Source organism: Ctenopharyngodon idella, chromosome 9 (genome assembly GCF_019924925.1).
Source record: "Ctenopharyngodon idella isolate HZGC_01 chromosome 9, HZGC01, whole genome shotgun sequence".
NCBI lineage: Eukaryota > Metazoa > Chordata > Actinopteri > Cypriniformes > Xenocyprididae > Ctenopharyngodon > Ctenopharyngodon idella.
This window is the reverse complement of record NC_067228.1, coordinates 7,653,600-7,676,239: the sequence shown is the minus strand read 5'-3', so window position 1 is coordinate 7,676,239 and position 22,640 is coordinate 7,653,600. Positions and strand designations below refer to the sequence as shown.

Below are 22,640 nucleotides of genomic sequence, written 5' to 3'. Positions count from 1 at the left end.
AGAAGATAAAACTGTTTTAAGTGTTGTACTAACCTTCAACATAAAGTGAGGCACTGGTTCTTATCTGGTCATCATCAACAACCACACAACTGTACTCGGCTTCGTCCTTCATAGAAATCATCAGCACAGATAGGAAGTGCACCTTTCTGTCAGAGTGCATTCTGTATTTGTCACCTGAGAAGATTTCTGCATTGTTCTTCATCCACTTGACCTTAACAAATGGCTCATTCGTCTCACATTCAAAGGTCACCATGGTGTCCTTCTCTTTAGCATTCTGATCTTCTAGAAGTTGTGTAAATGAAATAACTTGTTTGCCTGAAAGAAAAGTGAAAGAACAATGACTCAAGATTACTTTTAACATTTACTGTACAGATAATATGCAAACAGCAACAAGAAGGAAAAAGCTTTACCTTGAACCAGCAGGAAAGCATGGCTTGAGGTCTCTCCAGCAATGTTCATGGCTTTGATCATTACACTTGCTGAGTCCTCAGCTAAGACATTTCTTATCACTAATTCACAGACCTGGTCTTCTGGCCAATACCAGTAAACCCGGTCTGATTTCTCCAATAAGATACCATTCTTGAACCACTGACATTCTGGATCTGGTTTACCGGTGACTCTACAACGGAAGTGTACTTCGTCTCCCAGGCAAACTGTCTGGCTCTGGATCCGTTCGATGATCTTGGGAGCCTCCATGCTTGGAGAGAGCACAATTTTCTCTGGTTTGATTTTGGGAATGGTGAGTTTACCCTCCTCTTCTTTTTTCTTCTCAGCATCAGGTCCTAGCTCTTTGGTGTGATGAAGAAGTTCTTCCTTCCTCTTCTTCAGCATACCCTCATAAGACTCATCCTTCTTGCGGGACTTCAGATCTACGGCAGTTATTGCTTCATAGTAGCCTTCCTGGGTCCTACGCTTGAATTTGCTTCTCAGTTCCTCTGTTTCTTCTGTTAATTTCTCATGGATCACTCTCTCAGTTTTCCTCAGCTTAACCACCTCTTTGGGTTCTTTAGAGGTTTCAGATGGTTTCTCGGCTTTGACAACCTCAAATGAGACTCTGCCATGCTCTTGTGATGGTACAGGAGCAGGAGCCTTGATCTCAGGAGCACGGCGCAGGATTGACCTGAAGTCCTCCTTTTGCTGAATCTCAAATTTCACAAGATGCTCAGTAACACCTTCAGGGTTTTCAGCCACAACTTTGACATCTCCTGAATCATATGACTTGGTGTCTACGATTTCTAAGTAGTGAATACCATCAAAGTGAAGTCTAAATCTTTTACTCTTGCGGATGAGCAGTCCATTGAGGTACCAGTTGACTTTTGGGGTAGGGTAGCCTGTCACCCTACAGCGGAATTTGGCTGATTCTCCCTCCATAACTCTTACTGGCTCTGGAAGTAGCACAATCTCTGGCTTAGTCTTTTCAAAGTTATCATCTCCAGTAACTCCAGAGGGGCCACCCTCATGGGCAATACGCTCTATTTCCTCTATTCTTTGACCTCGCCTTCCCTCTGGCAACTGTGATTCCTCTACAAGGCTTTTCTCATCTTTAACAATTAGTGTAGCAGAGGTCTGGTCAACTCCAAATTTGTTGGTGGCTCTGCAAGTAATGACACCACTATCTCTGGAATAAGCAGCTTCATAGTCAAGACTGCAATAGCCAAACTCATTGATCATGCGTAGTCTGTTAGCAGCTTCCAGTGGCTTGCCATCATGCAGCCACTCAACAATCATGGTTGGGTCGCCAATAGGGGTCAGTCTGCACTCAAAGTGTGCAGGTCCAAATCGCTTCAGCCTGACTGAGGTAAGCTTCTTTTTGAAGTGAGGCTTCTGTTGCTTCTCCTTATCGTAGAGGTCACCATCTTCCCATTGTTCCTGACCATAGCGAAGATGCAGTGGCTCTAACTCTGGTGCAGCAATTTCTTTGGCCTTGTAGGTTCCCTTGGGAATTACAAGCTTTTTCTCAGGCTGAGGCTGTACTGCATCCACCTCAATGTTAACTCTGCAACGTGTGGTATCTCTGCCAGCTTTGTTGATAGCTGTAGCAGTGTACCATGCGCTATCAGATCCTGTACTTGATGGAATCTTGAAGTGAGCTTCTCCTTTACCACCCTCAATCCTAATAAACAAATACATTCAGTTAACTGTAATACAGACATGTTTTTTTTTTTTTTAATACCGCACACACATCATCATAGGGAGGAACATTTTGATAATTTACTTCAGTTTACTTAGACCTGTATATTTTCATGACTGAAAACTTACCTAATATGTGGGTGTTTGTGTGGGGAGATTATGTCACTGTTCTTCAGCCAAACAATGTCAGGAAGGGGGTTGCCAATAGCTTTAACAGCTAGCTCAACCAAAGTACCCTCTTTAACGCTGATGTTTCTCAGTTTCTCAACAAACTGTGGTCTCACCAGGTTTTCCTTGGCTGAAAATTATAGCAATGTAAAACAGAATATTTCAATAGAAATATTTAATGCAGTTGGCCTGAAGTGACTGTGATACAGAAAGTTATTCTATAAATTAATTATTAGTGTATATAGCATCATACCTTCAACAGTGAGAGTCACAGATACAGTTGTTTTTCCAGCTCTGTTCTGAGCAACGACCGTCCACTCTCCAGAGTCTTGAGGCATGGCAGGAACCACAATCATTGACTGAGTTCCATCCTCCTTTACCACAATCTTGTGGGTGTAGTCATTGACCACTTGTTGTCCTGTAATGATAAAAGTATGGTTGTCACGGCATGGTAATAAAATAATTATTTATAAAACTTCCTATGGATGCAGATCACTAACCATTGTGGAACCAGTAAGTTTCAGGCATGGGTCGTCCAACTACTTTCAGATCAAATCTTGCAGTCTGTCCCTCAGAGCACTTAAAGGATGAGGGCTTCTGTACAAACACAGGCTTGTAGAGTCTTTCTAGCTGGGCCTCATCTGTCTCATCAAGTCTACGAGCAGGTGATCGACCAGGAGAACGACTTGTGGAGCGTGGTGATGTGGACCTGAAAAATGCAATATTTTTAATATCTCAATCCAATAAATTATGTAATTTGCTATGGGGATATTACAAACTATGTGATTTTCTTAGATTGATTATTCAAAACCTACCTAATTCTTTGAACTGCCCCTGGCTGAGGAAGCTGTGTTTGTGTTACACCAGTTGGCTCCACATACAGTTTTCCAGAGCTGACAGCATTACCCTTTATGTTACTGATCAAAGCAGTGTAGACACCCTCATCTTCTGCCAGCACCGTAGGAAGACGCAGACTAGCTCTACCATCCTGCAGAACCTCCATCTGATAACGGCCTCCGTGTATGATGCGCTTGCCATCTTTGTACCAGGTTATCTATAGTTCAAATAATACAAAAGTAAGTTCCGGTCCTCTAATTTGATTGGACAAGCACCAATGATTTTCAGTACAGTAGCACTTTTGCTAGTTTGATATAGTTTAAAAATTTCACTAGCTTAGTTGAATGAATCTTACCTTAGGGAGAGGGGTTCCTGTCATCCTACAATGGAAAGTTGCACTCATTCCCTCCCTGAGTCTGTAATTTTTAACTGGAGTATTAAAGACGGGAGAAATAGCATCGTGTTCAGAAACACTCATATCCAACTGCTCCCCATCCTCAGTCACCAGCTCCTGGTAGGTAATCTTGAGTAGGTGGAACTCAATTTCTTGGATGAATCTCTGCTCCAAGTTAGAAATTTGGAACTCCTGTAAAAAATGTCATTGTAAGGTTCATACTCACACTTTGTAAATTCAGAAGTTGATTTTCAGGATTTATAATTTTAAAATAAGGCTAAAAAAACTTGAAACCTTTCATACCTCCTCTGAAATGAAGGACTGCATCATCTGGGTTTGTTGAGCCATCCTCCTCTGCATGAGCATCTGCTCTTTCTCAGTTACAGTTTCAATAACAGTAGACATCTCAGCCACTTTTGGCTCCTCTATAATAGTAGTTACTTCAGTCTTGAATATCTCTTCCTGTTTCTTCACATACAGCTCATATGCCTCTGTAAAATGCAGAAAAAAACTATTAACAATTGATCTAAAATACCACTGCAATTCATAATATAGTCACCCCAAAAAACAACCTTCATCAAGCAGCATGGCTGAAGCAGAGATCTCTCCAAGTGGGTTCCTAGCAAAGATGGTGTACTCTCCTGCATCATCAGCAAATGTCATGGAGATCTCAAGCTTGCATGCTCCTGTGTCCTTATTGTAGGCTACTCTGTACCTAGAGGATATATGAGTTTGAGTTTATTTCCTATTAATATCTTTGCATCACAGTTCACATGAAACTAAAGCAGAGGACAATGCATAAAAAGACTTTGAAAACTCAGTCGCAATAGACATAAATGTATGGCGATATTTTACAAAAAATTCAGATCATAAAGTGTATACATGTACAGTATAAAACATACCTGTATCCAGTGGTAAGTGGAATTCCACTTTTCTTCCAATAAATATGAGGCTTGGGGCTTCCTCCGACCTGGCATTCAAAGATTATGCTGTCTCCCTCCACAAGCTTCTGCACTGTGGGCTTCTTCACAAAGAATGGGGCAACACCTGCTCCAGCCTCTATATGCTCAGAGACTGCACTTATTTCAGACACTGTCTCCTCTTTGGCTTCAACTGTAACCCTGTTTGTTAAACACCAAGGAATCAGATTGCAAATTCTTACTAATTAATACTATTTAATATCGTTTTATACCACAAAGAATTCTATCAACTCACTGTCTTTCATGAGCAGACATTTCAATGTGTTCAGAAACAGTAGAGAAATCCTCCCGGCTTTCAATGTCTTCTGAGACTGAAGATGAAAAATGAACTAAATATTAGTCTATAATCACACAGATAATTTTGTTTCAAGCCAAGTCATATGATCTTACCTTTGACAAGCAGGTAGCAGGAGGTGCTGATAGTTCCAGCCTCACTGGTAGCAGTGCAAGTGAAGCGGCCACTATCTTCAGCAAAGGCCTCACGGATCACCAAGCGGGCATAGCTGTTTTCATAAGTGATCTGGAAGTCAATGGAGTTCTCAATTCTGTAATCCTCCCTGAACCACATAATGGCTGGGGTGGGGTGACCTGAAATCTGGCACTCCAGAGATACAGACTCTCCCTCGGTAACAGTCACATTCTTCAAACCCTGGACAAAGAAAAAACAGTATTTCAAAATCTAAGTAAATATTTTAACCTCACAAGATATCTTACACTTATTAAAAATTTTGAAATTTACAAGTTCACTCTGTAAATTGCACTAGACAAAATGCCAGTCATCTTGGACATAAACTGACACTTTCATGTGTAAATGAAATTTTAAATTAAAAAAAAAATGCTGAGTGCTCATTTACTCACAGCCACAATAGTTGGCGGCATCACTTGCTCTTTTGTGAGGGATGGGATTGCTGCAGTCTCAACAATCTGAATTGCAAAAAGAAACAGTCAAATCAAAATTTATATTAGATAATTATTTTGGTTGAGATGGAAAAGCAAATACAAATCAGCAGGTTGTAACAGTAAAAGATCAATGATTAATGGGTAAAAGAGAAAACTGGGAAAAGAAAATGATTCCTCAGTGAAGCAGTTGAGATCTTTACAGGACTGGTTGTGTTCACAACGGTCAAAAGGCAGGGGGCGATATTGTAACTGGCTTAATTCAGGGTGATTTCAGTCAGATTAACATGAATCTACACAACACACCTGTGTCCTAAGTTACCATCATAAGATTGTGCGAAGCCCCCTGTAAATGTTTTTTTTTTTTTGCAGCTATCATAAACTGTATTATTATAACAAAATATCAATTCAACCCAAATTGCAATTAATTAATATTTTGTATATTACATATATACTAGATATAATAATAATCAACGTAAGGTTGAATCCTAAAATTAAAGTAAAAAAATATTTAGTTTGTACACTGGACTTTCATGTCAGGCAAACAGTGACCAATTCTTGGCACGCTATATTATCATTCTATTATAAGACCATCACATGACACAAGCTATCTCTAGAGCTCAGCATCTGTTCACATCAATCACAGTCAGCTTCTGTACAACAAATAAATCAGTCTCACTGTTTGGTCAAATGCTCAATTACATTTACCTACTATTGCCTTACTAACAAACAGGTCTTTTTCAGTTATCTGTTCCACATTTATGCACATGTAGATGTAGTTTGTGTTTATATTACATTTTTATATTTTACATTTTTGCTGGCTAAAAAGATTGGTGCTATAATATATTTATTGAGGGATTCAATGTTTGTCTGTCACTGTTCATGCGTTTGTATTCAAGAGATTCAAAACAAACATGATCGTTAAATTGTTGTGAGTACTATACTTTTTAAAAATACAACTGATCAACTTCTAGAAACAATTAGGCCTCCATGCTACATATAGGTAGAGAAAAGAAACCACTGTAGCCATGTGCACTTTTCCCATTTTAAGAGCAAAAAGCAGTAAATACTGTGTACATAGAATGAATACACATTGTGACAATGCACACAACAAAGAATAGGTTAACAATAAATGTACTATCTTTCTAATAAAAGAAGTAGTGTAATTTGAGTAATGTGGTTAAACAGCATGCAGCAAATCTATTCAGATGGAAAAAATCTTTATGAACGTGCATTTCCAATTGATATATTAAATATCAGTTAAATTACATTAAATCAGTAAAACTTCAAAATGGCAAGTTAGTGAAACTTGCTGGGCTAGTATGCAAAATGAAGTGTGATTATTTAAGGTGTGATAACTGATAAATGGTGTGAAAACAATCATTCCCACCCCCAACCCCCACTGTATCTGATGTGGATTCCTTTGCACTAACAGTAGTCTCATTAATGTGTGTGTGGTCTCATTTTCAACTCAGTCTGTTTACAGTAGAAAACAAATGATCTAAAATAGCTCCAAATGATCTTTTGTCAGTGACCGCGCACATTACATTTTGAATTTTTATTAAAAATGATATTTTATGCACTTCTTTATTTTAATTAAAATGATTTGATTAAGATTTTTTTGATTATACATTACGTTTAAAAAAAAAATCCAGTAATTGATATTTTTCTTTCATTTTATTACAAAGACAAAAATGTTACTTTTTACCCACTAGAGGTCATAGTAGTAAAAATAGACCTACTTCTTTGACAGCGACTCCACTGGCTTGTTGCTGCATAGCAAAAGAACCTTCCCATTGCTGCTCCTTGTGGACAAATGTTGAGGAGGTCTGAACATATGAGGCCCCAGTAGTCATGCTGGTGTAGCTGGACTCTCCCACATAACCCTCCTGCTTCCATGGAGGCAGAACATCTGCAGCCTGTGTGACTTGTTTGTGTATAGTCATTGGAGACTTCACTGGTCTGATAGGGGACACAGACAGCCTTGAAGGGGAAGTAGGCCTAAAATATAACATATAAAAAACAGAATTAACAAGGGACAAATGCTATGTAAGAAAGATGTTTCATGTACTGTAAAATTAGGTAAAACATTAGATAAACAGAACATGGATTCATCTTTGCACTTACATTTGTGGGTGAGGGAACAAATGACTTTCCATTACATAGCAATCATTGTCACTGTTGATCTTAGTTCATTTATCTGCAATATGTACACTCTTTGTAAAGGTATTACTACTAAGTAGTAATGATGTTGAAAATATACTTCACCTGTGATGGGTGTGAATGGGGGCTTTAACGGGCCTCACAGGGGATGGTGACTGATGGCGCGTAGCTGCAACCTTTGACACCCCTGTTGGTGGGGTTGGGGACTTGGAAGTCGGCTTTGGAGGCACACGAGGTGGTGTCTTGTGAGCCAAATCACCATCCTCGATCTCCAGTTCCATCATGGCAGAGGACTCAAAGGAGGCTTCCATTCTCTGTGAAGGACACATAACACTGAGTTAGCATGGTATTTTGCTGTCAGCTTCATGAGTAATATTGTCAGAATGTTAACTACCTTTTCAACTCTAGCCTGACGAGTCTGTGAAATCTGAGAAGTTGAAACAAAAGTCTTGGTCTTCTTTGCAGGCACTGCAACCTCTTCACCTGAAATAAAACAAAAAAAAAGTAAATATTTAAAGAACACACTATATTACAAAATGTCAAGTTATTTAATTTGGAAATCAAATCAAACCTTGAACCAGAAGTTCAGCTGTAGAAGTAGTACGGCCACTGCTGTTAGAAGCACTGACAGAATAAGTTCCAGAATCTTCTGGAAAGGCCTCGGCAATCAACAAACTATAAAGGTCTCCATCTTGAACAATCTGAAAGTCAGCAGAGCTCTGAATCTCAGCTCCCTCTCTGTAGAACTTTACCACAGGTGTAGGGATTCCTGTAACTCGAACATCCAGTCTCACTTGGCTTCCTTGTCTAACAGTCATACTCTGTAGTCTTTGAATGATGTTTGGTGGCGCAGTTTCCGCTTTGAGACAAGCAAAGAAATAGTGTTTGTTTGACATAAAAAGTCACTGGCAGTAAAGTACAAAGTTGTTTCAAAAGTGATTGCTTACCTGTAACCAGCAGTTCAGCAGTGCTAGTGGCTTGTCCAGCGCCATTGGTGGCTCTCACAGAAAATCTTCCGCTGTGTGCGGCTGTCACAGCGGGGATCATCAGAACAGCGCGGCCATCGCTGAACGAGATCTGAGCGCCGGGCAGAGCGGCAGCAGTAAGAACCTGGCCATCACGAAACCAGCTCACCTCCGGAACTGGATTACCTATAGAAAAATATTGGAGGAAATTATTAAATAAACTATTTTAGAATAGTGTTTCCCAATCTTTTTGTCTTATATAAGCTCATAGCCCCATCAGTAAAGTTCAAGTACCCCTTCATCAATACCAAAACAGGAATCATCAGAAATGCTAATTTTAACTCATATTATACTGGATGTAATTTATTTTCACAGCCCTAATATTTTTATTTCAAATTTGGTTCAACAAAGTTCGGGTTAACATAGCAAAATCAAAATCTTTCCAGTTAATAATGATAAATTAATGTATTTTTATTCCACTTTTTTTCTTCTGTCCTTACCACTAACTTGAGCCTCGAACGTTGCAGCACTACCCTCAAGTGCCACAACGCTCTGAAGCGGCTGTGTAAATGTTGGAGCTTGTGTTGACATGGTAGAAGGCACCCTAGAAAAGAACAGAATCAAGTTCAAGATATCAATCAAGATAATTGTTTAATGCCCAATGAATCAAATAGAAATACAACAGCATTACTGTCTGTTACATGACAAACTAGGTGGGCTATTTTTAGCTGTAAAAGAAATGAACCGACTAATGACTAACACCCCCTACCCCCACCAGCACCTGGCCACCAGCAGCCTGTCAATTGTGAGAACTGTGAACGACGAAGCTGTCGAGTGTCAGGTCAAGCACCCAATTGAATATGTTAGAAATGTGTGAACAGCAACTGTGAGCTGTAAGATAAGGCTATAAAATAAAATAACTTGTCTAAAGAAGTAATAATCGACTAAGCTATTTCAACATTGAAGCATTTGGCAGAGCAAAATAGGCTGTATTCTTATTGGTTCCATACAATAATTAAATAAATGTATTTGGATATATTAACATTTGATTAGCTTCAAATATGATGCAATTCGTTAAAATTACCAATTACCAGAAAGTAACATGCAAAAGGTAATTTAAAATATCAAGAAAGTATAGTTTGTAAATGTGTAAGTAAAAATAATCAAGTACGAAGACATTTTAATATTTCTTAAAAACCCATTTCCAAGCTTCTGAAAGTTGGTCATCAAACATCCATGAGGATTTGGTGGTTTAAATGAAAACCTTGACCTATAAATATATCTTTATCTTTATAGAAAAAATGCTTCAAATAGCTTCACATGTGTATCATCCAGATATTTCCCACACATAATGCAATATTATTTGTCTCTAATCTGCGTGATCTCATATAAAAAATTAAAACAACAAGATATTTGATTGGATTGGATTATATTAAACCATAATTGATATGGTCTTGGACTCAAATGTCTCAAATGGAAATGGACTCAGTTGCAATGAAATAATTTCATGAGAAAGAAAGAAAGAAAGAAAGAAAGAAAGAAAGAAAGAAGGTTTACTAGCAGTTAAGCCATCTGCATCATTAGCCATCCGCAAGAAACCAACAGGTAAGAGCGGACACACATTGTCCATAACATGACTCACAATCACCGTCAAAATATTTTTGCAATAAATATCAATAATAGACAAAAACATAATGCCAATACAAATTTATTTCAGTCTAAATAGCATCATGTATGAAGGCTGATATTCAGTATGACAGAAATGGCAGTCTCCAAAAATAATCTGTCCCTTGTTTGATTGACAGTCACCATGTGGCACATAGCTGGAGGTGCAACTGATATCTCTGCTGCTGATTCCCTTAAAAAGACATCATGGCCCTGCTAGGTCACCACTCTAATGCTATCACAGGCTATTCTTGGCTATTCTGAAATCATTGCACCATTTAACAACCTTGAGAGTTATTATGTTTTATAAAATTCTTGAAGAGCAACACAAATTGACTACACTACCTCATCATACTTGTAAAACCTCAATCAAATAGCACATAGTAAGCAACAGCACTTTTATTTTGCATTAAAAAGGTGTGCAAGCATGTATTATTGTAGCTTATAGTAAGACTTGCTTTAATGGCTGTGTTCTACAGAGTAAATGACACTTACTTGTATCACAAGGCTGCCTACACTTGATGGGACTGTGCCCAGGTGGCTAGTGCCTCAGCAACAATCCTCTTATCCAAAATGATTCCAGAAAATCCAAGGTGAGAACGGTTGGGCCCCGTTAATACCCAAAAAACAAAACTACACAGGATCTAGACCGTGTAGTTTTGCTTTTCCCTTGCAATCCCTACACCCGAGGCAAGGCTGGGAATGCTCCAACTGCTCAGAACTGCTAACATAGTTGTTTTAGTTTATATACCTCGAGCCTAGTCTGCATCATCACTTCCAAGCCACTCCCAATTGGTCAAAGCATCATGGGAAAGCGATGCATTTTATGCAACTTCACACCTGTCACTCAGTGGTCCCCCTCTCTGAAGTTAATGCAAGCTTGATATGCCTTAGCCTCACTATGGAGTTTCTTTACTACATTGGGTTTGTTGATTCATTGTTCGTGCAAGTAAATGGTAATGTTCATACCCCATTCAATGACATGCCAGGCTGGAAACCCTTATGGCAGGCATTAACCTGTTGATGACCAAAAGGAGAGACTGGCTGTCCCTGTCACTCAAAGGAAGGGCAAGGCAAGGCAACCCCCACAGTAAGGGATGGATATACTGGTTACAGAATGCTTGCTAACTGTGACTATTTTTGAAATTTGTTACAATCATCCAAATTTGTGAGTCTTGGTGAACAAAACATTGCATTTCAACTTTGTTTTAATGGCCCTGTTAATGGAATAAAAAACATCCAATATTTAAAATGCACTGCTTTTGCAACAACAAGAGTTTGTGGTCACTGTTTGGGGAGTAAAATTCACCAGCTAAATGTACTTGGCATATTTAGTCATTATACTGTCTTCACATCCAAATCAGTTAAAAGATTTTGATCTTTAGCTTAGCATGATAATGCTACTGGGACAACAATTTTCCCCCCCAAATAAATCGATACTAGCTGACTGTAAAATGCATGCTTTAACTACAAGAATGAGTCTCATTATAAGATGAATTCATTAAATAGCAATACAACATGATAAACAAGTGTACAGAAAGCAATATCACTTTAACATTCTCCAAACCTTTATCCATGATAATGAAATACTGATACACAGTATATCCAAACTGATGGTTAAACCTTAAACATGATTAAACCTGATTATATTATAAAGCTGGCTGATGAGACATGTACTACAATGGAAACTGAAAGCATTAGCCTCAGGCTAACATAAACTTGCAGTTAGAAGACCAAAAGAATGGATAAACCATGTCAAGGAGTAGGCTATTGACCATTTCATCATAATCACATTACAAGCTAAACCAAAAGACTGTTTCAAGAACATCCCTCAAACATAAATGTATACTGTTTTATCATTTACACTTACTGTTTACCAGATTACTCTTTTCCAGATTATCACACTCAGATCAGCATTCTTGTCCTTCAGCTTCTCAAGTGGTGTTGGCACTTTGTGGAAAGTTGGTGGCTCTAAAATACATTTAAAATTCAAAATAGAGAGTTTTGAATGAATTATTAACAAATATTAATTCTGAACCAAATATTAATAGATATTAAAAACAATTATAAAAAATCATTGATAGCCAATAAATACAATCCTCCTAAGGCTGGCCCACACTAAAAGAGTTTTAAAATCTGATCAGATTTTCAAAATGTGAGAGGCCACAAACTTGATGTTAAGTTTTGTTTCTATAGTCTGTGGAGAGCTGCAATGTGACCAAGACAGCACACCACACACTCACAGATTCCATTCACAAACAACTAGATTCTCAACTGTGAACACGGGAAATCTTGCAAAATATCTCGCGGGCAAACATGACTTTAGAGTAAACAAACATGGTGGACGACGGGCTAGAAGAAATGGTGACAATAATGTTTGGATGGCTTTTTACAGAAAATTCACCAAAAAAAAGAAGGTTTGGATGAAGTCATGTTATGCTTCCATCAGCTCGCTTTCTAATTTGGTATCATTTCGTTCCACGTGGCAATCTACAGATGGCGTGTGTTTGTACTCAGGGTTCCCCCCACACAACAGGATTTCTGATCGTAAATATTTAACATACAATATTTACGATTTGAGATTGGTGCAGCCCTGGCGTTCTTCCGAACAGATTCAATCACTTTTAACACACATCACACCACAGGAAAATCTGATAATATGTAGTAGAACCATCAAGATAATCAGGACTTTGCCTATAGGATTGTCGCAAGGATAGAACTGGGCCCAAAATCGGCCTGATTATCTTGTAGTGTGTGGGTGCCTCTAGCATTGTTCATGGTAATACCTACTCAGCATAAATTAAAGACAAAAGAAGACCCATTTACTGTTTGACCTTTGACTGAAAAGGTGGTCTGGGGTACAGCTCATGTGGGCTTTAGTATTGGAATGAAATTGGATAACTGGTATGATATCTATATGCTCTAACTATAGGCTAATTTACATTGCGCTCTGTCACACTTTTTATAGTAAGGTGCATTTTTCATAGCTGCTCATCTCCAAATATATATCCTTGGAGAGCAGCTTGCATTCATTTATTTTATTTTTCACATCTCTTGCAATGTGTCTGCAATAGGCAAACACATGTGCAATTCTGTGACAATAAAACAACTGGTGTTTTCTCCTCCCAAGCCAACTTCCTACAGTGGTAAACAGCTGCCATTAGTTCTCAAGGTAGTACTCATGTTGATTACGCAAACAGGCCCAGAAGTACAATGTGAAAAAGAGACCAGCGGGCGCAGGGAGAGTGTGGTGGGATAAAACTCTTAAACAAACAAAACACTCTGGTCAGGTTCTCATTAACTTTATTAATTAAACATTGATTATTTACACAGTGACAAGAACATTAACATGATTCCAAACCGGATGAAACCTAACACAATGTAAATAAAGAGCTATCACATTTTCTGTCATTTTATCAAATACGGTGTAAGACAAATGAAGCGTTTTCTCATTAAAAACGTCACTTCCTGGAGGATGATGTAATTATGTAACTGGCTGTTGTTACTAAAAAAGGATATTACAATAGACTAGTAGGATAATCAATGATTTTGAGAGTGACAACAGAACCTATAAATTCATTACACACACACACACACACACCCACACCCACAACACGTTTGGTTTGAAACATTTTGATTTTAGAAAGGAAGAGCAGATAAATTGGTAATTTTCACTTTAGAATTAAAATGTACTGCATGGTTGGAATGATCCAAGGACAGTTTAGCTCTGGAAGAGAATAGTCAGTTTATGATGGACTACCATGTCCCCAATTAGATCTCTGAGTCATTTAGGGCTTGATGTCTGTATAGGCAAAAGACTAGACTGGCCAAAGCAATGCAAGTGTGTGTCAGGAGGCCTGAAATCAAAATAGTGAACATGATACAACAAGAAAAGAACTCTCCTGGATAAGCAGTAAATGACACATTCAAATAGCAATTCACTTAAAAGCTCAAAATTGCCATGGAACCACCAGCAGACAAAAATCCATAGCATGAATGTGATAAATTGTTGACTAATATTAGTCATTATAAAATAACATGTAAGGCTTTTAAGATACACTAAGGCCAGTTGTGGTGCAGATATGCCAGGAACTGCAAATACAGCAATATGCTTAATTATTGCCCATAGATATTAAATTAAATGATGTTATTCATTTCATATATGCAACAATGAAATATTGATTTAATTTATGTTTATCTTGATATAGATCTCATACCTGAAATTCCATTAATAGTAAAAAAAAAAAGTCATTATTTGATAATGTCATTATTTGTAAATTATATATATATATATATATATATATATATAAAAATGCAATATAAATACATTGGTAAACCATTTGCTGAAACTTCAGAAAACAAATGGGAGGAACGGGAAAGCTGTGTGTTCCACTCAGTGGATAAGATCTGCTTGCTCTTGTATGGCACATTGATTTATTTTGGTAGACCATCACTGTAGTCTAAAGATGTGATTTAAACAGCAGCCATTTCTGTCCCCCTCGCCAGGAGTTTGCAATGGTATCATGTCTCCAGAAGGGAAGCTCATGTGTCACCAACGAACAGCTGCGGCCTTCTAAATTCAAGTTTGGGAAACTTAGAACTGTCACTCTGTTCTTTTCCTTTAGTAAAGCAAGGAGGTGTTTTTCATACACATGATACTAACTAAATTTACTACAACTACAAATTGTTTTTAGGAGGAGAAAAGTGTCAAAATTTTGGAATAGAGGAGCTAAAATGTGGGATGGGACAACCAAGAATGTTGGTCTGGACTCTGGAGCAGAGGGCCCCTGCAGTGACTCATTACATAGGACACAAAATGAAGGCTTCTACTAGGCCCTATGATTCCTGTCTGTGTTGCTGGGTTTTATGTCAAAATAAGGTCATTACAGGGTTGTACCACCTGGGCAAAGCATTTGGTGATGGGGGTGACATAAATGGCAGCTGCATCGACAAAGACAATCACTTCAGAGGGGTCATAGTGTGACTTTGGTCAAGATATTTTATGACTAAACTAAAGCAAAGTACAGTGAATGCCCAGATTTAATTAAACCATAACACATAAAGATTTTTTTGTGTGGTTGTTTTAACCTGCATTGCATTAAGAAGCATATTTATGGTCCAGAATAACAGTTGCAAAAACACTATGATGTTGTTCCTTCCTAGCAAACATTCTAAAAAGAATCTCATCTCCTTCTGTCAAAATAGCATGCTATACCACCTGACAGGCAGTAGCAACTGCACCTCTTGGGTGTCAGCATGTTTATGCATGCATATTCAAAAGGTAGCTCCAACAGCAGTAAATGAAGAGACCGGCCACATGGCTCAATTAAAAAGATGTTACACAAAAAAGTTACCACATACATTATTTCATGACTACTACTTTAAATGACTTAACTATGTGCATGGTTCTTTCTGACCTAAACAATAAAAATATGCATACCTGAAATAAATACATATATAATAATACAATACAATGATACAATATATTTTATAATCATTCTCTTGATTTGTGTGGTAAAACAAATGTTTTCACAGGTTTACTGAGGAGCTGTACGGCATACTAGCGCCATCTCGTGGACAAACCTACTGAGGCAATCTTATAAAAGATGAATAACATCTGTATTGGATAAATTTAAAAATTCATATATATAATAAACTGGCATTTAAAAAAAATATGGTAATGGAACAATTTGATCATAATATCCATTAAAAAGGTCATGAACTGCATTTTAATTATTTTATAATCTTCTCTGAGGTCCATTTATAATGTTATCAAGATTTTTACATCAAAAAGCATTATAATTTACAGGTTATTTTCTATCCTGTTTTTGACCCTCTCTTTGAAACACTCTGTTTTGATATGTGTTCTGCATTTAAGACTTCAAAGTAAACGCCCACTGCTATGATTGAGTAACAGTTTAGCATATTAAAATAATGTCCCCACCATTACACGTGTGGAATTGTTTTAAAAACCATGGATGTGAAAAATATCTCTTACAGGGCTCAACGCTAAGGATTTTTTCTACTGGCCCGGTTCTGCCAGTGGTTCAAATTTTTACTTGCCCTACCAAAACTTTCACTGGCCCCACCACAAAAATAAAAAGTAATAAACACATTAAATAAAAAAGGGCAGAGTTATTGTTTTAGTTGTTTTTGATCCACGTAAAATGGTGTCATAAATAAGGTTATGACACCAAAAACTACTAGGCTAGCCTAACTCATATAAATGTTAAATATTGTTAAAGACAGCCAGTGATAAAATAAGAACAAATAATCAAATTACGAGCAATAGCACAAATAAATACAAATGAAATAAAGTTCTTTTCAGGTTTTTTCATGTAGGTCTAAACTAGATTTTCAGATACAGAAATAGTAATCAACTGTAAAATATAACTGCATAGTCTTCACTGTATAAATAGATTAAACCTTATTAAAGTTATTCAGTCAAGAGCAATGAGTGATTTTTTTTTCTGTCTTTTCTTTGATTAACAGGAATATTAGGCTACTGTCACTTTAAGAGCTGCACGGATCCAATATACTTACACATGCATCTTATCTCACATCTTTACGTCAATTTAAGAAATAACCGGCTGTTTTACGATGACACTCAATAAGACGGGCAATTTGACTGTTTCCTCTAAGATTTTTTTCCAGCTGTGGTGGCGGGCCTATATCCACAGTAGGAGTGGGCGTTACCCATGGGTGATTTGCCCCCTTCCCCCTGGTGAATTAAAAACGTTAAATGTTATTGTCAAAGGAACACGTCACTATTTTTGACAAAAGGCTCATTTTCCAACTCCCCTAGAGTTAAACAGTTGAGTTTTACCGTTTTCGAATCCATTCAGCCGATCTCCGGGTCTGGCGGTACCACTTTTAGCTGCAGCTTAGCACAGATCATTGAATCTGATTAGACCGTTAGCATCTCGCTCAAAAATGACCAAAGAGTTTCGATATTTTTCCTATTTAAAACTTGACGCTTCTGTAGTTACATCGTGATGAAAATGAAAAGTTGAAAATAAAAAGTTGTGATTTTCTAGGCCGATATGGCTAGGAACTATACTCTCATTCCGGCGTAATAATCAAAGAACTTTGCTGCCGTACCATGGGTGCAGCAGGCGCAATGATATTACGCAGCGCCTGAAAATAGTCCCCAGCTAGGTAATTTACAACACGACCGGCACTAAGTTTGTGTAGTTGCAGAGTTGCAGCCAGCAAATAGATACGGTTCAGGATCTGCACCAAAGTAAATATCTTCTGAATCGTCTCTCACAAATGTCTCCATGGTTGCATGGCACGCTCTCTGTGCAAGCAGGTGGTCACGTTGGTTATGTTGACGGAAGTTAGCCTATTTTCAGGCACTGCGTAATATCATTGCGCCTGCTGCACCCATGGTACGGCAGCAAAGTTCCTTGGTTATTACGCCGGAATGAGAGTATAGTTCCTAGCTATATCGGCCTAGAAAATCACAACTTTTAATTTTCCGTCGGTCTTAGTACACAATGTAACTACAGAAGAGTCAAGTTTTAAATAGGAAAAATATCGAAACTCTTTGGTCATTTTTGAGTGAGATGCTAACGGTCTAATCAGATTCAATGATCTATGCTAAGCTGCAGCTAAAAGTGGTACCACCAGACCCGGAGATCGGCTGAATGGATTCGAAAACGGTAAAACAACTGTTTAACTCTAGGGGAGTTGGAAAATAAGCCTATTTTCAAAAATAGTGGCATGTTCCTTTAATATGTCAAAACTTAACTTAACTAGGTTTCGGCCAATCTTAGACTTAAGCACTTTTTCTAAAAAATTTTACCATTCACTGTAAAAAAATCAAAAGAAAAACTCAAAAATCTGCTGAAGTTTGTTGCCTTAAACTTTTAAGTTTTCTTAACTTTAGATTTTTTACAGTGTTCAGATGTTGCATACAGTAGATGTGTTGCAGGCTGTTATGCCACGAGACTGGTTCGTGATGATCAATTTGAAATTTCATGTTCAGATTGCTCCAGAAAACAGACGATTCTTTCAGTTTGCATTCATGGGTCAAATATTCCAGTTTAGGGTCCTTCCGTTTGGCCTGGTTCTGGCACCAGGAGTTTTTTCAAAGTTTGGCCAGGTGACATTGGATGTTGCCATAACTGGACGACTGGCTTGTCTGTGCAGCATCACCCCAACAAGTAATAGATCAAGCTCGTCACTTGTTGGACTATATTGCGGCTTTATGCAAGCTTGTCCCAATGCAAGCTTGTCCCAATGCAGTCAACCAGTTTCATAGGTCTTGCTCTCAACTCTGTCAAGATGCTGGCTTTTCCAGCTCCAGAGAGAATATTGTCTATTCTGAGGACTGTAAAGCACCTTCGGGTTGGCCATTCTCAGCACTACATTTCTCTCATGAAACTCTTGGAGAAGCTCACAGCAGCAACGACAGTAGTATTTGGACTGTTGTGGCTCAGGCCATTCCAACAATGGCTTATTTAAAAGCATCTGTGTCCAGTACGAGACAAATACACAAAGAGAGTCACACATCGTTGTATGCAAGCTCAAGCACCTTGGTCACGGAAGCAGTTTCTCCTCAGAGGAGTTCAATTGGGACCTCCACCTGCACAGTGGGAGGTCATCAGGACAGATGTCAGTCTTCTCAGATGGGGTAGAGTCTGGCGCAGGAAAGGAGTGAATGGCACTTGGAGAAGGGCTCTGTGCACAGAGTTGACAGCTGTGTTTCTTACCCTTCTTCATTTTCAGACTGTTCTCAGGGGAAAACATTTTCTGGTGTACACAGACAACAGGGTGATGGTTTTTTATGTCAATCATCAGGGAGGCACGAGGTCATGGAGTGCACTTCAGTCTTGCTCACGACCTGCTTTGTTTGGGTTTAGATCAACCTGATTTCCAACCGGGCAGCATATCTACCAGGTCGACTCAATCAGACTGTGGATGCACTTTCACGCGGCAGGGTGTCGCAGGGAAATTGGACTCTACACCCAGAGGTTGTGCAGAGGATATAGAGGACAGCATGGGACTGCAGCAGGAGATGTCTTCACGCAAAGTGAAACATCTCACTACCCAAGTTGGTCCCGAGGGACGAACCAGAATCGCTGGGTTTGGATGCACTAGCTCTCTCAGACCAGACCTATTGAGTAAGAAGGAAAAGTTTGGCACACACATCCAGACTGACTGAATCTGTGGGTGTGGCCCCTGGGCCCACCGGGCCTCTCTTGGAGTGCTCACAGAGGGCCAGGTACACTGTTTTGAATGCTCGTGCTGCATCTACACAAATGTTGTACGCTTGTAAGTGGAAAGTGTTTTGTGACTGGTGCTCTAGCTGCGATGTTGATCCATTATCAGTGGGATGCAGCAATCAGAGGAGTGTCGCTCTCTGAGATTTGTGACCTCAAGTTGCTGCAGCATGTTAAACGTTTTCCCGTTTTTACAGATTGAATGTGACTACTTTGCCAGCGGTGTGTGCTGCGATGCTCTCTGTCTGTCTGGATGATTCACAAGAGGATTCCTCGTGACTGCGTAGGTATTAATCTTCTACTAGTGCTTTCAGCGCTGCCTCTGGCAGTCTGGAGTGTAGAAAAATAGAATGCTAGTTACAAACATAACTGTGGTTCTATGACTAAGTGGAAGACCGCCAGAGTCTCCAGTCACTCGGTAGATTTCAGAGAGGCTAGCAATAGCGAGCTAGCTTTGAAAGCATAAGGTCCCACCCTCCCTTCTAAAGCCATACCTCTTCCAAAGCACATGGATGCGTACAGCAGGGAGCAAACAAAAGCGTCACAAGAGACTGAGTTAAACTACCTCATGTCTCAAAGCACATAACATTACAATAATACTAAACAATAACAACTTAAAGAGCACTGACCTGTACCACCTGACTGCTGCAGTTTCATTTTGCCGTTGATAGTGTTGCCACTGAAATGCATAAATTCAAGTCATGGACCACTGAGTAAAACGTCACAAATTTCCATCTCTTCCAAATTATGGTAGTTATGGCGTGAATGCAGCATAAGCTCAATGTTTTGGTTCAGGAGGGCCTGTAAAAGGTGGCTGCTGTTTCGGTTGAGGTGCTCAGTGACTGACGTCTGTCTAACTCTGCATAGCATGAAACACACTGATGACGTGTGATGTCTGCCCAATCAGATAGGTATGAAAATACATGTCACACCAGTGCGACTGACCCATTCAGGCCCAGTTCTATAGGGGTGCTAGGGGATGCTCCCTCAGCTGGAACTATTAATAGCATATTAGTGAAACAGATTTGGTAAACGATCCAGATTATTTGTGTTTGCATTCTGGAGAGCGTCAAAGATTTCTATTTGCCACATTTTGTTCATAAAGACAGTCACTTGCTTCTTTCCCGAATGAATCAGCCATTTTGAACGAATTGATTAAATAAACGATTCAGTGACAAAGAAAAAAACATTCTATATGAATATAGATAGTAAGAATGAAATTCATATATACTACATCCGCCATGTTGTTATCATCACGTAACCTACCAGCATCAGTTGTGTGGCTTTATTGCCATTCACAAATGCTCTCCCATGGCATCATGGGATAGTAAAGTGTCCAACGAATGCACACTTCAGAAACTTGTCTGAGGTAAAAGCAAAGTTAAGTGACATTATTGTTAACAAGCTGTTTTACTGACATGTTTCCGCGGTTGAAACACTGATTGAGCGACTACACGAGACATACATTTCGGTAAGCTGTACTGTATCTTTCAACATACCTTTTGATGTTCCAGAATTTTTTTCGTTTTAACTTGTAAAGAAGTGGAAGAGATGACTCGCGCTGAGGCGCTACAGTAATCTGTCGCATAACATTTAAGAGCGTCAGAACTCCATTGTTGTTTGTTTGAATTTTGAGATAAAATGGACAGAATTTAAAGCGGAGACTTTGTTTCTTACCAGAATTAACAAAGCACAACCCTTTTTGTGATTGTTAGATCGGAGGCGCACTACAAGTGTTTGGTGTGTAGGGAATATAGGCTATATTAAAATGTTTAGTGTAGGGGAAAACCGCGGACCTGGCAACCCTGGCTTGAACTACGGGTGATTCATAGGGTCAAACAGAGCCTGCTTTTACGTTGCTATTTTTAATGCGTCATTGTCGCGTTAACTTCGACAGCCTTAAATTCAACACGAGACGTTTTGTTAACACACAGTCTGTGAAAATAAATTTTCAAAAATAAATTTAAATAATTCAAAACGTGTGAAAAAACAAGTGGAAATGGCTGAGCCAGAAAAGTGCTCCTCTGCCGCCATCTACTGGTTATAGGGGTAACTTAAATTTTTTTGTTATTATCATTATTAAAGAACTTGTAAACGACATTACAAAAAACAAGCACTGAAGCACTAAATTTATGGACGTTCTTTTCCAATGTCCATAAATTTAGAGGGTAAAATATTAGTTGGATAGATTTATGTAAGATCTTTAACTGGATTTATCTCATCTTATTTGAATTACAAAATATGTAGGAAAGCAACCATGCTATTAACTCCAATTTAGATAATTTTATGATTTTTATAACTCCTAAAAAATTTCCCTAAAATACGCATTGAATCGTCAGATCTGCGCCATGATCAGCAGCGGCAGGACTTAGTCACAACAGCCTAATAAACCAATTGCTGTGATGTCTGTCATTAAGTTAACCAAAGAACAAAGGTAAAAGATAAAATTGTATCTTTAATAAGGATTAATCTATATTTAATTTTTAATTTATGCAGTGAAGACTGTAAAGTGTTTGATAACTTTTTTTTTTCAATTTCTGTATATTTCCTACCTGCCACAGGTAAATATGACATTTATTATAATGGGTTTATGTGAAGATTGTTTTAGGTTCACTTAAATTAAAAGTTGTTAAAAAAAAAAAATCAGTTTCATAGAGATATCAGTACATAGTACATACAGACATTAGTATCAGTGATACTGCCCTTCAGTCATAAAAAGATGCCATTAAACAAATATTTAAAATATACCATCTTTAAGTTGTCTCTACATCAATTTGGAGTGTAACTGCAAATTCATTGTCACTACTTTAATTTAGAGAGTAGTACATTTAAGTTGTTTTGGTATCATTTAAAAGGTTAATTAATAGATACAATTAATCAATACATATACAAATACATGTAGAGTACCATATATGTGTGGATATGTGTAGATATGTATATAAGAATAAATACTATAGTATAATCTAATAGTTATAGTTATAAATAAATCCATAGCCACTGTGGCAAAGTGGACTGTACACATTCACTTGTTTGAGTCTGATCGAGTCGTGTCGGATATATATCTGGCTCTTTCAACACTACATTCCTGTCTATACTCCGCTTTCCTATAAAATAAAGACAAACAGCCTAAAAATAATAAAAGAATGAATAAATCATTGTGCCATAATTAAAAGAAGGGCATCAAAACCACTGAATAAAGACAAGGACACAAAAC

The 22,640-nt window shown here is 38.3% G+C and overlaps 1 protein-coding gene across 1 annotated transcript in view; it reads right to left on the bottom strand.

Moving 5' to 3' along the window:
• The window catches only part of ttn.1 (titin, tandem duplicate 1), a 136,324-nt gene extending 125,424 nt beyond the window's left edge, over nt 1-10,900 (bottom strand). Inside the window, 20 exon segments of the mRNA XM_051906834.1 lie at nt 34-315; nt 411-2,113; nt 2,260-2,428; nt 2,552-2,716; nt 2,799-3,007; nt 3,114-3,352; nt 3,491-3,721; nt 3,833-4,020; nt 4,102-4,244; nt 4,432-4,650; nt 4,745-4,820; nt 4,900-5,158; nt 5,368-5,433; nt 7,149-7,407; nt 7,675-7,883; nt 7,964-8,052; nt 8,141-8,428; nt 8,517-8,720; nt 9,035-9,138; nt 10,695-10,900. Coding sequence (XP_051762794.1) covers nt 34-315; nt 411-2,113; nt 2,260-2,428; nt 2,552-2,716; nt 2,799-3,007; nt 3,114-3,352; nt 3,491-3,721; nt 3,833-4,020; nt 4,102-4,244; nt 4,432-4,650; nt 4,745-4,820; nt 4,900-5,158; nt 5,368-5,433; nt 7,149-7,407; nt 7,675-7,883; nt 7,964-8,052; nt 8,141-8,428; nt 8,517-8,720; nt 9,035-9,125 — 5,089 coding nt within the window. The 5' untranslated portion in view covers nt 9,126-9,138; nt 10,695-10,900.
• Between the last annotated feature and the right edge of the window lie 11,740 nt (nt 10,901-22,640).